At 42.9% G+C, this 14741-nt stretch overlaps 1 protein-coding gene across 1 annotated transcript in view; it reads right to left on the bottom strand.

Annotated features, from left to right (window-relative positions):
- HMCN1 (hemicentin 1) overlaps nt 1–14741 on the bottom strand; it is a 165391-nt gene that overhangs the window by 107040 nt on the left and 43610 nt on the right. Inside the window, exons 6-11 of the mRNA XM_041479619.1 lie at nt 14252–14358; nt 11109–11229; nt 10359–10622; nt 9957–10101; nt 5792–5913; nt 1072–1347 (exon numbers count right to left, since the gene is read on the bottom strand). Coding sequence (XP_041335553.1) covers nt 1072–1347; nt 5792–5913; nt 9957–10101; nt 10359–10622; nt 11109–11229; nt 14252–14358 — 1035 coding nt within the window. The remainder of the gene's footprint in view (nt 1–1071; nt 1348–5791; nt 5914–9956; nt 10102–10358; nt 10623–11108; nt 11230–14251; nt 14359–14741) is intronic.

The following is a 14741-nucleotide window of genomic DNA, read 5'->3' as shown; positions in this document are numbered from 1 at the left end:
CAGACATTAGGAAGGAAAACCTAAATCCAGGAAGAGATGAACAAGGGAGAGGCACTTCTCTTGATGCCTTTGACATGCTTGAATGAGTGTCTTGATGGAAAAATACTGTACAATTCAAAACTAGGTATTCCAAATGCATGGGGGTTGAGGTTTTTTCATTACTTTTTTCCTTTCAGCTTTGTTAAAAATTTAGGTTAGAGAAATCTAAGTTAGTTAGAAACTAAGTTATAACTCTGCTGTAGCAATCTAATAATAATCTAATAATTCAAACAGATATTGAAAATCCACACTTTATTCTGCTGTATTTTGTACTAGGCCCTACACAAGTGGTTCCACACCTACTTACTCTACCTTGGTAACTAATGTAGGAAAAATGACATCCTTGTAATAACTTTTACAACTCCATTTTCCATCTGTGTTTTGGAGCACCTTAGGTCAAGCTATTCCATTCAAAATTTTATTTTCCATAATGCTAAGTTTTCCACTAGCTAATAAATTACTAGAATTAGACCAGAAAAGTTAATTAGTGACAGTACCCCTCTCTGCACAGAACATGGCCCAGCACCATCGCAAGTAGACATCTGTTGGAATCACCTACAAGTGACAATAATTTTCTTTCTGTAAGATTTTGAGTTCTGGTTCTCCTCACCCATAGACAGGCACCAAAGAACCAAGGTTCAAACCTCCACACAATCAAGGCAAATAGAAAAAAAAATCCTGCAGTACTTCAAAATTTTAAAAACATTTGCTCCAATACCAAATATTGCATTCACACTTTTTTTTTCCTTTTATATTTGTTCCTGGTATACAGCAAAAGCCCAGACCTAGATTTGTTTGGGCTTGTTCATGCTGCCTTTTTTAGTTCTGACTGATTTTTCATGAAATCACACAATGGTTTGGGTTGGAAGGGATATTAAAGCCCCTCTTGTTCCACCCCCTGCCATGAGCCGGGACACGTTCCACCACCCCAGGTCGCTCCGAGTTCCATCCAGCATTGGACACTTCCAGGGATGGCCCTGTCCAAGGCTGTGGGCAGCCTGGTCCCACAGGAGCCCTGCATCCCGCCGTTACCTTGCACGGTGAGGAAGACAGAAGCCGTGGCAGATCCGCCCTCGTTGGCAGCAGTGCAGCTGTAGCTGCCCGCGTCCGACAGCCGGGCTGGCCTCAGCTCCAGGGACAGGTTGGCCAGGACGCGGAGGCGCAGCGGGTCCTGCAGGCGCGCGTCGCGCCCGTGCCGCTGCCAGGTCAGGTTGTAGCGGCCCGCGCTCAGCACCAGGCAGCTCAGCACCGCCGCGGCCCCGGGCACCGCCGTCACGTTAGCGGGCACCTGCAGCACGGGCGGGGGCTCTGCGCCAACGGAGAGCAACACAGTCAGAGACACGTATGGTAACCTGTCAGCATTTGTGCGCTCCTGATAAACAACTCTAGGCACACTACAGAACAAAACAAATTGTAATATTTAAATATTAAAACATTTATCTAATACGTTAGGTGTTAAATAATTTAATGAATTATTTAATAATTCAGGTTTAATATTTGGTTTCATCTGCTGTTCTGAAGCCAGAAACAGAACCCAGGGCAGAAGCCTCATTCTCTGATGCTGAGCTACCTGCCAGGAGCTCACATCAGAAGGACACACTTTGTCTAGATCCAAACTACCCCATCCTGTAGGATGAAAAACCACATCCTTTATGAGAAGAGGCAGCTCTGTGTTTTCTGAGCACAGCCAACAAGAGATCAGTGTGACAGCAAGAGGACAGAGGGAGACAAGACCACCACAGGCCTCTGAGTCTGATCTCTGCCCTAGGTGTGACCCCACCTGGTGGCACCTGAGCTATGCAGCAGATTTTTACAGGTTGTATATGGAAAAAAATATGTTAGTAGGAAATTCTTCCAGCAGCAACAATGGAACCAAGTTAACACCATTAACTTGAGATCTTTTCATGATGGATTCTATACAAAAATGTGGAAGGAGAAAGTATCCATACTCTTATTTGATTAAGGACCCCATGAAGGTAAGAAAAGGGAAGGTAACAAACACAGTATACAGACAGATGCCAACAGCCACTCCTCCTTGTGCTGACTGAAGGGCACCAGAAGTTACCAGCATCATTGCACAGAGGGGCCAGCCCAGGCTGTGCAGCTGCTAAGGACACAAATCTGAGGTCCCTGCTATGGTGAGGGTGAGGTGCAGCTGGAAAACTCATGGAGGAATATTCAGGGAAGCGAATCAGAGAGGAGGAAAGGGAGGAATAGGCATGAAGGGGCATAAAAGGGGCCTGTCCCCTGCAAAGCACTACCAGCTAGTGTCCTGTCTGCCCCAGCCCTGGCCTGACCAGCACAGCTTGTCCTCTTTCTCTAGGAAATCCCTTCTTTAAGGGATTACCCTTCTTCTTTAAGGGATTACCCTTCTCTGGCCTGACCAGCACAGCTTGTCCTCTCTCTCTAGTAAATCCCTTCTTTAAGTCTCTCAGGGTAACCTCCATCCCTGTCCCTTCTCTGTATCCCTGCAAATATTAAGTGCTAGTTACTGGGGGACTGGTGTGAGTAGACTGGGTGTCAGCTGCTGGAGTCAGACCAGGGGTTTAGGAACCTCATGTCAGTGGCACCAGCTCCTGGGGGGCCTGGGGTCCCAGCCCCAGCTCTTGGAGCCCACAGTGACCTCAGGCAGTGCTGTGCTGCTGCACACCAGGTGTCCCTAGGTACATGGGATAAGCTCTGGCAGCCAGGCAGGAGGGATTCCTGCAGCTATGTACAACATCCTTCAACTCTCACTCCACTCAAATCTCTGGAAATCTCATTATCTCTTCCTGTACATATTTTATGTTGTAACTCCCAGTATTTGTTATCTGCTTTCTACCTGACCCATCTGCACAGTTCTACATGCTCCTAGAAAAAAGCAGATGCAGTAATTTTCTGCTGAAATTAAAATTTGAAACCAGAGATAGCTAAAATAGCAGCAGTCATTCTGCTCCTCCTTGAGATATTACTGATCAAGAGGGTAACATTTCAAGAAAGAAAACAAAATATTTATGACTTTATGCATTCCCATTTAAAATATCACATATATTCCATTTGGTTTTCCCCATACTGGTTCTTGAACAAAGAGAACACTGCAATAAATAATACTTTGAGAGGGATGCTTGTGCAGAAATGAGACAGCTGTAAGAGCAAGACCCAATCTTTATCAGTACACACTAAAACACAGCTATCCTAAGAAAGGCAAGGACAACGGGGAATAAAAAAAAAAATAAAAAAAAATCAGTATTTATTAAGGGTTAAAGTTACTCCTAAGCCCAGAACCAGCCATAAATCCTCCTCCTCAAGGTCTCCTGGGGGGTCTCAGATGAGGTTCACAAGCTCAGTGCTGGATCCCTGCACTGTGTGCTGGGTGTGCGGCTCTGCCTCCCTACAAACACAGTCCTGACAGCAATCGCCCCCATTGCCAAATCCATAGACTTTAAGCCATGCAGAAGAGACTCAGGGAAAGCTACACTTGCTTACTGAAGCGAATTTCTCCCCTGTACTTTTAAGTTTGGGGTGTTTGTGAGAAACAGTAAGTCTTGTACTGCTTTCCACAGGCCTATCATCAAATATATTACCTAAACTCAGGAGAGAGAGATGAGTCCAGTACAGGACTGGAATCCCCATCTTTTGACTGTCAGTCTAGTGGGACAACACAAGTTTTGGACTACCCCAGCCTCTGCCCACAGCAGTGCTCACACTCAGCCATCCCCCAGCACTTCACTGGCCCTTCATTAGGGTGCTGCACAAGCTAACGAGCTGTTTGACATTTTAAAGATTTAATAGGAGTAAGAGTCAAACTCAAGTGCTCGCTTTCTGCGAAATGAGAAAACATTGGCACAGCTCCAGTACCTTTCACACAACAGTTGCCAGAATGGATTATCTGTGCTATACTGCCTGTCAGCTGGGTAAACCAAGACCACTTGAAAAGATTGTTTACTTTGCTTCAAGAAGAAATTTCAAGTAATTTTCTTGCAAATATTTGTACACAAGGATTTCAAAGCATCTCCCTCCCATTAATCCTCTGCAGGGCTCCGAACAGAACAAATTGTCATGTTTACACAGTGACTCAATTCCAGGCCATCTCTTGTGCTTTGTAAACGAGGGGATATGGGATTTTCCCCTTATTACTCTTGGCTTACAAGTGCTACCAACATCACAAGAAGAAGGTCAGGATTCTCCTTCACGTTTCTCTTTGATGAGGAGAATGGTTGCAATTTCCAGACTGGTAATCTTTATGTCCACAATTGCTTGCCCTGCAAGCCATGGCTTGAGACAAGCATCTGAGAATATCCTTTCTGCTTGAAGGATTTTTGTGGCTAAAATATAAACTAGTGCTCTAGAACCAGGACTTGGGTTAGCACAGACATTACTGTTCCCTTCTACTCACTGCTTCGTGTGAATAAAAGGATGTTCCTCTCCTCAAATTCATCCCCTGGTCCAAGAGGACTCCTTCTCTACAAACTTTGCCTCGCATAAAATCAATGCTATCATACTGTTTTCTTAGAATTTGCTCATAGTACAATGAAAGAAACATCTTTGCCTGGAAAAGGGAAGGTGAAGGGTTATTGAGCCACTCTCTTGAGCTACTGAGAGGGCTGTCTTAGGGAATACACAATTAGAGTGTTCTCAGGGCAGAGGAGAGGGAAAAGAAAGACAAGAGTCTTTGTTCACAACATGAAGCAGGGGAAATTCTGACCAGACATACAAAATATTTTCCTAGTGGGGGTACTTAAGCACTGAAGGCTGCCCATGAACTTGTGAAATCTCTACCCTTGGGGACATTCAAAGACTGATTGGACAAGTTCCTGAAAAACATAATCAAGCCTGGAAGCTATTTCTCTTTCAGCTGTGAATTGGACTAGGTGACTTCCAAAGGTGCCTCCTGAATTGTTTTGTGATTCTGTGACTCATAATCCACCTGGAGCAGCTACTGGAAGAGATAAGAGGCAAGGCAACTATAATTTCAAGCCATTAAATTAAATCCTGAGTTGAAAATGTTCTTCTGAGTTCTCCCGTTCCTCCCTGTCACAGATTAACTGCTCCAGTGTTTTTCCAGCTCACCAGCAAGAGTTTTCACTTGCTCCAAGACTCATATCTGATCAACACCAACACAAGGCTGCATAGAATGGATCTTTGCTACAAACCAGAAATTACTTTTCCCTCTCACTCTGTCTGCACTGCAACTGTGAAAAATTAAGTGACAAAATTTGCTATAGTACAGGCAGGGGTGTCATCCATCCACCCACAGACAGAAATAAGCCTACTGTTTATTCAAAATTATCTTTTTGATAAGCCCTGTTTTTTACCTCATTCATTTTACTTCATCTTTATTACCACTTTTAAGAAATTCAAGGTAATAGATGAGATTTCCAATAATTTACTAAATTTCTTATTGCAAAAAAGCAGAAATTTGAACACAACTTTTTTACTTCCTTGTCTATCAGATAACACATACATACAATCAAGCCAACGTAGAATTGCGACAAAGTGAAATCAAAATGAGAACAGTTGGAGTCTGAGATTTAAGGTTTAGATTCTACAGGTCAGATCTATTCTGCTAGTCCAACTGATAGCAGGAACTAAAACCAAACCAACTTTGATATTTAAAACAGGTTTGTTGACTAAACCTCAGCTCACCTGTGGACATGGTTGAAGAAAACCACAGTAATTAAAAATACACTTAAAACTGGGAATGTATTTTACCAGTGCTTTTCTTAAGTGTTCTAGCCCAAGTAATCCCCCCCAGAGGGCGGCTGGGACGCACCTGACACATCGAGGAACGTCTGCGCGCGTCCTGTCCCCGCAGTGCTGCTGGCCACGCACTCATAGAAGCCCTCGTCGGACACAGACACCTGGGCAATGTCCCAGCTCATGCTGGATGATTCCCTGCAGGAGAAAAGGGCACCCACTGAATCCCTCAAGGAACCAAGAGCTACACCAGCTTGGTTTCTTGACTGCAGACACAGGAGAGTTTCACAATCATTAAGAGGTAAGACAGACCCTCTGACAAATCAAACTGGATGTCACTTTATGGATGGTATTTTCTCCTAAGATTTTGCAGAATGTCCCACCTGCATACCAAAAAATAAACCTTTAACAAGTCAGCATTGTCACACAATACCCAAAGGCAGTGTATGTGCTGTCATCCCTCAGCTGCTTGTGCTCTGTTGTATTTACACCTGAAAAGACATTCTTTGAAGCCAGCAAGTTTCTGTGCAGAGCCAGTGTGTGTTACCAAACCCATGCCTCTTACCAGCAAAGGCAACGAGGTCTCATCCTCCCACCTGAGCTTCCCAAACTCACAGGTACAGCAATCTAGAGAGCCACTGCAGGTGTTCTCTGATCCCAGAAAGGCCAAGGCTACTGGGCAGTAACACCATGCTGGTATCACACACAATGTGAAAGCAAGAAGGGAATAAAATTGTAGCTATGTAGGCTGCTTACATGTGCTTCAAAACAAACATTCTCAGTTTCTCATGATACAAAACCACATTTTATAATGTCACTTTATGGATGGTATTTTCTCCTAAGATTTTGCAGAATGTCCCACCTGCATACCAAAAAATAAACCTTTAACAAGTCAGCATTGTCACACAATACCCAAAGGCAGTGTATGTGCTGTCATCCCTCAGCTGCTTGTGCTCTGTTGTATTTACACCTGAAAAGACATTCTTTGAAGCCAGCAAGTTTCTGTGCAGAGCCAGTGTGTGTTACCAAACCCATGCCTCTTACCAGCAAAGGCAACGAGGTCTCATCCTCCCACCTGAGCTTCCCAAACTCACAGGTACAGCAATCTAGAGAGCCACTGCAGGTGTTCTCTGGATCCCAGAAAGGCCAAGGCTACTGGGCAGTAACACCATGCTGGTATCACACACAATGTGAAAGCAAGAAGGGAATAAAATTGTAGCTATGTAGGCTGCTTACATGTGCTTCAAAACAAACATTCTCAGTTTCTCATGATACAAAACCACATTTTATAAACTTCTGGTGCTACAGACACACAGAGGACAACTTAAATGAGCAAACCAGTGGTTCTGCAGTATCCCAGTGCTCCCCATGGCCTGTTGCTATGGCACATAAACAAAACTGATAAGCACCAAAATATCTGTGAGAGCTTTGGCAAGTCATTGCCACATTACAGGAAAACACTACATTAATGATCCCTTTGTTTGTCTGAATAGATTGATTTATCAGCCCTTAAAGGATACAGAAGGAACAAGACACTTGGAATATACATGGAAGGTCAAAGCTGTAGCACCAAGAGACAGACAATCCAACCACACCACAAATAAAAACAGTGTATGGTGACCTTAAATGGCTTTCTACTTGTTCCCTCTGACTTCATACTACTCTAGATAACCTAATATATCATACTTCAAATCTAGGACATTTCCCAGTGCAATGCTGGCACATGGACATGGCAGCAACTGCCAGCACTAAAGAATAAGGTGGTGTTTCTTCCAAATAATGAGTGAGAAACTCCTTTATTTCATGGAAAGTATGTTAAAAGTGAGGTTAGGCAATCCTGTTCTGCTTCCTTCCTGACTTGTGCTACATGCCAGATGTCAAATGTGGAAGCCTAGAGAACAGAAGCACAAAGGAAACTGTGCCCAGGGGCATGGAACAGCTTGGCAAAACAAAGATCTGTGGTGGACTATTAAAGAAAAATTTAGAAATCAAACCAACACTGGCAGCAAGGACTAACACACAGCTCGGGGCATCTGCTCCACACATGGGCACTGGGTGAGGAGCTGTAACTGCACAGAAATCACAGCACATGTCATGGGATAATTCAGCACCTTCCAGCACCACTGTTTTCTACCAAATTCATTTTACTGTACAAGCAATCTGCTCATTGGGCTGTTTGTGTGGGCAGCTGTGCAACTACAAACACTCAAACTCCACAGCCCAGATGACTCCCTGGCTCTCAGTCATGCAGAGAGCACAGTGGTGCTTGGGTTGTATCAGACCTCACCTCCTGGACACCCCCACCACGCTGCTCCAGACCCAGCTGGGAGCTTACCAGCAGAAATGAAACCTACAATTTCACTTCCTAGCACATGGTTTGGAGTGATATATTCTGCATATTTTACTAGACTTGAATAGCAATCACAAATAGCAGTTGATTATCAGTGCATTTTAAAATTATCATGATTGTTCTTCTGATCAACTACATGAATAGCCCTTCTTGTCAGAATTTAACATCTTATTTTTGCTAGTTCTAATCTCTGCAGGATTGTTGGGATCTGCTATTTATAATACAGAACGAATTGTATAGACACTACAGTGCTCAGTTCCCACTGCCCACTGGAATGAGGTGCCCAACTACTGCTCTTGACCTCCTTTATCAGGCCGGTAAAAAATGCGCTGGGATAAGCAAAACCCAAATTTTCTTACTACACTACCACAGGATGTAGAAATACAGAAAGACAAAGCTATTAGAAATGTTTGTCAAATTGTTTTTCCTAACATACATTACTCATTTAAAATTAGGAATTATTACTGCAGCTGATAGTACCTCAAGAACCAAAGTAAAAAAAAAAATTCACATTTCAAAGTCTGTTCTCCTCACAAACCCTGAGCCTGTAGTCATTCTAAGGGTATTTTCACATAGACAACCGTCACAATAGAAATACAATATTCAACCTGTAAATCATTTAGGTTTAAAAATAAATATTAAAACAGTTGAGTGAAGATATCTTGACACCAAAACAAAACTCATTCAACGCAGAGGAATCCTACAGTTCAAATCTGCACTGAACTACTAAGCTGGACAAACCCTGCCTGGAACTTCACTACAAATAAGAGACAAACAAGCCAAGCTGAATTAGATCCTATTTAACTGTGACCAACAATACTTGGCTTGAGATATGCTTTGTTAAATTAACTTGGATGATGTGTTCATTCATCCGCTCTGCAACAGAAAAAAGAAAAACGCAGCCGAATCAGCGGTGCTGGATGTGTGAATAACAAGGAGAAGCGTGGGGTTTGATACCTAAGGAATGGAAAACATTACACAGCAGCCCAAGTACGTGCGTGCTGGGGCTGACTATGTGTCAGTGGCACCTCATTAAAAGCCAAACCACACCAAGCTGCAGCATTTCCCACTGCCAGCAGTGCACAAGGGAGCTGCAGGATGGCTATGCTGTACCTGCTGGGGAATGCAGAGTTTAGTCTTCAGTGTGCTCCTGAGGTGCTTTGGGCTGCACAGGAGGCTGCTGACACTGTTTGCTAGGGTACACTTCCCTTTTGATTTTAATAAACAGAATTAAAAGGGACACTTTATGAGTATTTTAACTAATTAGCCTTTTTTTTAATTATTCTCTCACCCTACAGAGAAAGGGCACACGATTCTTCTTCTATACAGAAATCTGAAGAGCCTTTTGGTATATCCAACATAAATATTGCTATTTTGAGAGATTTTCTAAAGATTAAAGTTTCTAGGGCAGGTCATAGGACATACTTCTAGGGCATCCATGAAAGGCATTAAAAATCAAACAAATTAATGTATGCCCAGTCATCTACACATCACTGGGGCCAGAGTGAGGGGTGTGTTTAATAAACAAAGCTAGCTACCAATTCTGCATAACATTAAAAAATATACATTAAAACCATTTGCCTTCTAGACTTTTAGACCCAGTTTATCATAACTTCAGAACACATCTGAGGAGAATTTAGGCCAGAATCTTATAAATCCCATCACACGTACAGAGTGTACACCCTCCTCTGTACATCTTATATAGATATATCTCTCTATATATAAATATTATCAATATCTCCATAAAATATAGCTTTCCTGATGAAGAGCACCAAAAATAATAGACTAGAAGTAGCAGGATGTAGACAGCACATAGCAGTAAATAATAACAGAAATCATAAGCTATAAATAGGAAATGAAGGTGCATTGTGAAAAAAAGGTCACTACTTACCTGAAGAACTGATCCACTCCCAGTTTTACTCCATTTTTAGTAAAACGCTGAGTAAAAGGTATAAGGCTATCAACGTGGCAAGGAACAGAGCCTGGCTGTAAATAATATCCTGGAGTCTTCATGGGCATTGTAACTTTAGGGGCATCTGAAGAAAGAAAACATTCCCCAGAAAGCATATTAATAGCTACTAACACACATCCAATCCTTTCCTTTTATTAAGGGGAAGCTCAATTTCTGATAAAGCTCCACTTACTAGGTATTGACCATCATGAACTAGAGACAGAACTTTGGAAGGAAACAGCACAGACATTACTTGCATAAGTTATAAAAGCATACAAGACCTCAATTTCAACTGACTCAGATGAGACAAATGAACAGTCAATTCAAGTTAAAGTCACTTACCAGGAATAATACTAGAAAACAAAACACTTGAAATTCTCTGAAAAAGATAACCATCCTTGTCATAGCCCGTTATTTTAACAAAAAAAGCTTCATCTGGTGGAATGAAGTCAGAAATATTCCATATTCCATAGGGCTTTCTGTCAGGATAGTATTTCACAGGCAAGGTCTTAAGGAGTTCCCCTGTAATACTCAGAAGTTCCAGCCGGTCCACTCTAGCTGGAAGCAGGATCCCTGTGGTATTCAGCAGCATGAAGGTAGGAATCCCTAGAAAAACAGAAACACACTATTTTAAGTGCTAAAGAAAACAGATAATTAAAACATGAAATATTAAATTCCATCTGCATGGTTCACTACCCAATGAATGCAGCATTCAGCTCCAGCCCTTACCTACTGAGTAGGGAAAGACTAAATTGTGCTCAGCTGAGCTCTGCTTATTAGCCGTGAGGAGACCCAGCTGGGGAGAGTTTAAATTACTGATTTCCAACAGGTGTTTCTGAAAAAGCAGCTTCTTTATTAACTCCTCACCATGCTTCTAGGTCAAAGCCTTTTTCTGAAGCTCCAAAAATAAAAGAAACAGCACTGCAATTTTGAGGCATAGTTAAGAATATCTGTATTTATGTCACACAGATACAAAGCCCCTTCCAGGAACCAGCCCACAGCATCCCCAGAGTTATCACAAAGCTCATCATAGAGCTATACTCAGTTTTGGGGGCCTGAAGCTATTCAACATGGACTGAAGTGGAAACAAACCTTGCACTGGCCTGCTGGATGTTTTTTTGAAGTCCAAGGTGGGCTTCCTGGAGAAGCCAGCCCGGAAATCGATGGTGCTGAGCCCCGTGATGCGCACAGAGTGCCTCCCGCTGCTCGAGGTCTGCAAAACAGCCAGCACATGGAATCAGCACTGCAGGCACTGCACAGAGCTGAGCCAGCCCCGAGCTCAGGCACTGACCGCAGCCTGGCTAACAGCTGCACAGACAGGAGCCTCACTGCTAAAGTGGTAAGGAAAAGCACCTCAAATAAAGCTTTGCTTTTACATCCAGGCCCTACAATTGTGGTGTCAGCAAAGAGAGACAGTTTGTCTTGGAAGTAAACCATGCCAACAAATCCACAACTCCATTCCAAGCGCTAGTGCCTACAATGGCAGTGGTCTGTGAGTTAGGACCTGACCATTACAAACTCTACTAGAAAACGGTGAGTGAATCAGAACTCAACAGAAAAATCTATGCATTAAAGGTGCTTCTCTGCCCCAGCCAAGGGGAAAACAGAGGGTGCACAGGTACCTCTCCCCTCTGGTCGGTACCCTTGTACCCTCACCTTGTCATTCTGTTTCAACCAGCAAAAAACAAATCAGAACAACCCCCACCCATCCATCACCCTTGAACAGCCTGAGCTTCATGTTCTGGAGAGTACAGCTGCTTTGATGCACGTCTTTCATCTTAAAGAAGACAAATCAAAGTAATAAGTTACTTCCTATGATTCTATGCAGAGAAAGAAAGGTCAAGAGCTGCGTGCCAAAGGTGCACAAGAACCCATGGCTTTTCCTCCTTGCCTACTTCTAGGCCCTTCAGGTGTCTGGAAGCTTCCATTGAACTTTCCCTGGAGTTTTGCCCAATCCATTCTCAAATTCCTGCAGCTCTCTGGGAGAGGTTAATCCAGAGTAACCCCCTCTGCCACAACTGCATGTGAGTTTCAAATTAAACAGTTGTTTCTTCTAACTAACAGTCTTTGGACAGGCATTAGAAACCATGACAAATCAATGTCTATTTGATTAAAACAACATATTTCCTTCTATTTAGTTAGCCTTTCACCTCAGAAATAGCACCACTAAAGCCTTTTTTATGTAAGCCAGCTGTTAACAATATAAAGAAATATTTAATTGTGCCAAACAACTCAAGGTATCAAGCGTTAATTGCCAGTTAAAATTTCATTAGATAAACTCAGTGATAAAGTTCTGTTTTTATAGCTTGGTGCATCTGTATAAGGAGTTTATGGTGTGAATAAAATTTTCACAAAGCTTAAGTCTTAAAATCTTTGTGTAAATAAAGCCAGTGACTAAAGCCGAGTAAACAATCCACAGAAAAATATACTGGGAAATCATTTTTCTTTATTATTCAGAATTACTCAGACCTTTGGATATTTGCAACTTTTAAGGCTGGAATAACCTTATAAAATTTTACCATTTCCTAATAACAATAAACACATCTCTCACTGTCATGTCTAGGAGCTGGAGGTGTTTAGGCAAACACCAGGAATTAGTTTTGTCCCACAGGACTGCTTTCCAATTAAGATCTTTAGGTCTCTTCTCATTATTTGTAGTTGAATATGGATTACAGAAACAGTGCATTAGTGTTTCTCCTCCCAGGCTGGATGAGTATAATCAGAAGAGCAAATACATATTTGTGAAAGATGCTTTCTTGTCTTGCAAACAACATCAAAAAATTGCCCAAAAGAAATGCATGACCTGGCTTGTTCATAAAATTTAGATTTAAATATTTCAACTACATATTCAAGAGATTTTCTTCATTTCTTTTTTAACCCAAAATACATCAATTTGAATGTTTTAGCCATGCTTTCCACAGAGCTGGAGACAGCATTATGCTGAACTTAGAAAAAAAAAACCAAAAAAACCTCCCAACCCCCAAAAAACTTGCAGGCCCTGCCTGCAGGAGCAGCCTGACGGCTTGGCAGGGCTGCTGTCCTGCTGCCAGGAGTGCATGCCACCAGTGGCAGCCTGGGCACGAGGGAATGTTGGCTCTGCAGGTGTCCCACCCCGAGGCCAGGACTCCCCAGCAGTCAGCACTTGGGTGCTGGCACACACCAGAGGCTCAGCTCACATCACACAGCCAGGAGCACACAGGGCTCTTCCTGCACTGTCCCTCTGGGCTGCAGGGCACTGGATATTTGCTGCACTGATCCCTCACCCTAGAAGCCTCCAACAAGTGACAGAAGTGAATCCTAAAGCACTGACTTGTAGGAAAAGGTCTCAAGACCCAATGTGGATCATGTTTCCATGTCTAGCAGGACCCAAACCTTTTTCTTTTTCATTTTTAAGACCCACCAGGTTGTCTCTAAAGGTTTTTAGCACTTTTGGTCATAGAATCATGGAATTGGAAGGGACCTTAAAAGGTCACGCAGTGCCATCCCATTCCATGGGCAGGGATACCTCCCACTAGCCCAGGTTGCTCCAAGCCCTGTCCAGCCTGGTCTTGGACACTTCCAGGGATGCAGGGGCAGCCACAGCTTCTCTGGGCACCCTGTGCCAAGGCCTCCCCACCCTCACAGGGAACAATTCCTTCACAATATCCCATCCAGCCCTCCCCTCTGGCAGTTTAAAACCTTTCCCTCTTGTCCCATATATCTGCCCATATAAAAAGTCCCTGCCCCTCATTTGATAAGCCCCCAGTCCTAGACAGACATTCAAACAATTCTCCCCAGAGCTGCTGAGCTCAACATGCTTTTGTAGCTGCAGTTCTGCAGCAGGATCAACAGCTTCCCCAGGGCTGTGTGTGAATTAATGATCCTTTTCAAAGCACCTCTGTGCTTAGGGCAGGGACAATGCACAGCAGGATCCATTCAGCACTGCCTATAAAGTGTCTCACCCGGGTGCCTTCCCCTCCAAAAATGACTATAGAGTATTTACACTGCTACAATGGAATAGTTCAGTCAGAAAGATCTACACCAGTAGGATTGTTTCCACATCTATTTAGGAAAGCTGGGATCATGCAGCTTTTCCTACATAAAGAGGTATACAACAATATTAAATACAAGACCACAGCACACTCACTGTAACACAGACTCAGCTGTGAGTATCTATGATAAATAACATAGCAAATCATTATACAACCATTTATATGCTACAGGACAATCATACAGAAGTTCTGCAATAACTTTACCTTAATTGTCCATGTTCCAGGCTCTGGATCTTTGACATTAACTACCTTAGCAGAGTTGTGGATATTTAGCAATTCATTCAGTCCTGATCCCTTACTGAGCTGCTTGCCTGAAAAAACAGAAACAGGAAGTAAATACAGGATGATGTAAACACAGTATTGATTTTAAAAAACAGAGAGTAAATACAATATTGTTTTTTACCAATGTATTTCTGATACTTGACTTACTCACTACTTAGCAGTCAATGACATTTACAATAGTCAACACTCCCTATAATTCTCTGACAGAACACTGAAAATGTTCATTTATATGTGAGTGATTGTGTGCAGGAATTGGCTCTCTATAGAGGGATTTTGCTCCCTAAAGGCTGACCCTGAAGAATCATCAGCCCTAAACCTCATCTGGCTCTTTCACAGCACTAAAGGGAAAGAAGAAGTGGAGACTGGGATGTCCCAGTGCCCATTTTCAAAACCTACTAGATTTGCCTTAGGT

Source organism: Pyrgilauda ruficollis, unplaced genomic scaffold (assembly GCF_017590135.1).
Source record: "Pyrgilauda ruficollis isolate IOZ18807 unplaced genomic scaffold, ASM1759013v1 scaffold49, whole genome shotgun sequence".
Lineage (NCBI taxonomy): Eukaryota > Metazoa > Chordata > Aves > Passeriformes > Passeridae > Pyrgilauda > Pyrgilauda ruficollis.
Note: the sequence above shows the minus strand (reverse complement) of the source record. Positions and strands in the feature narration are given on the sequence as shown.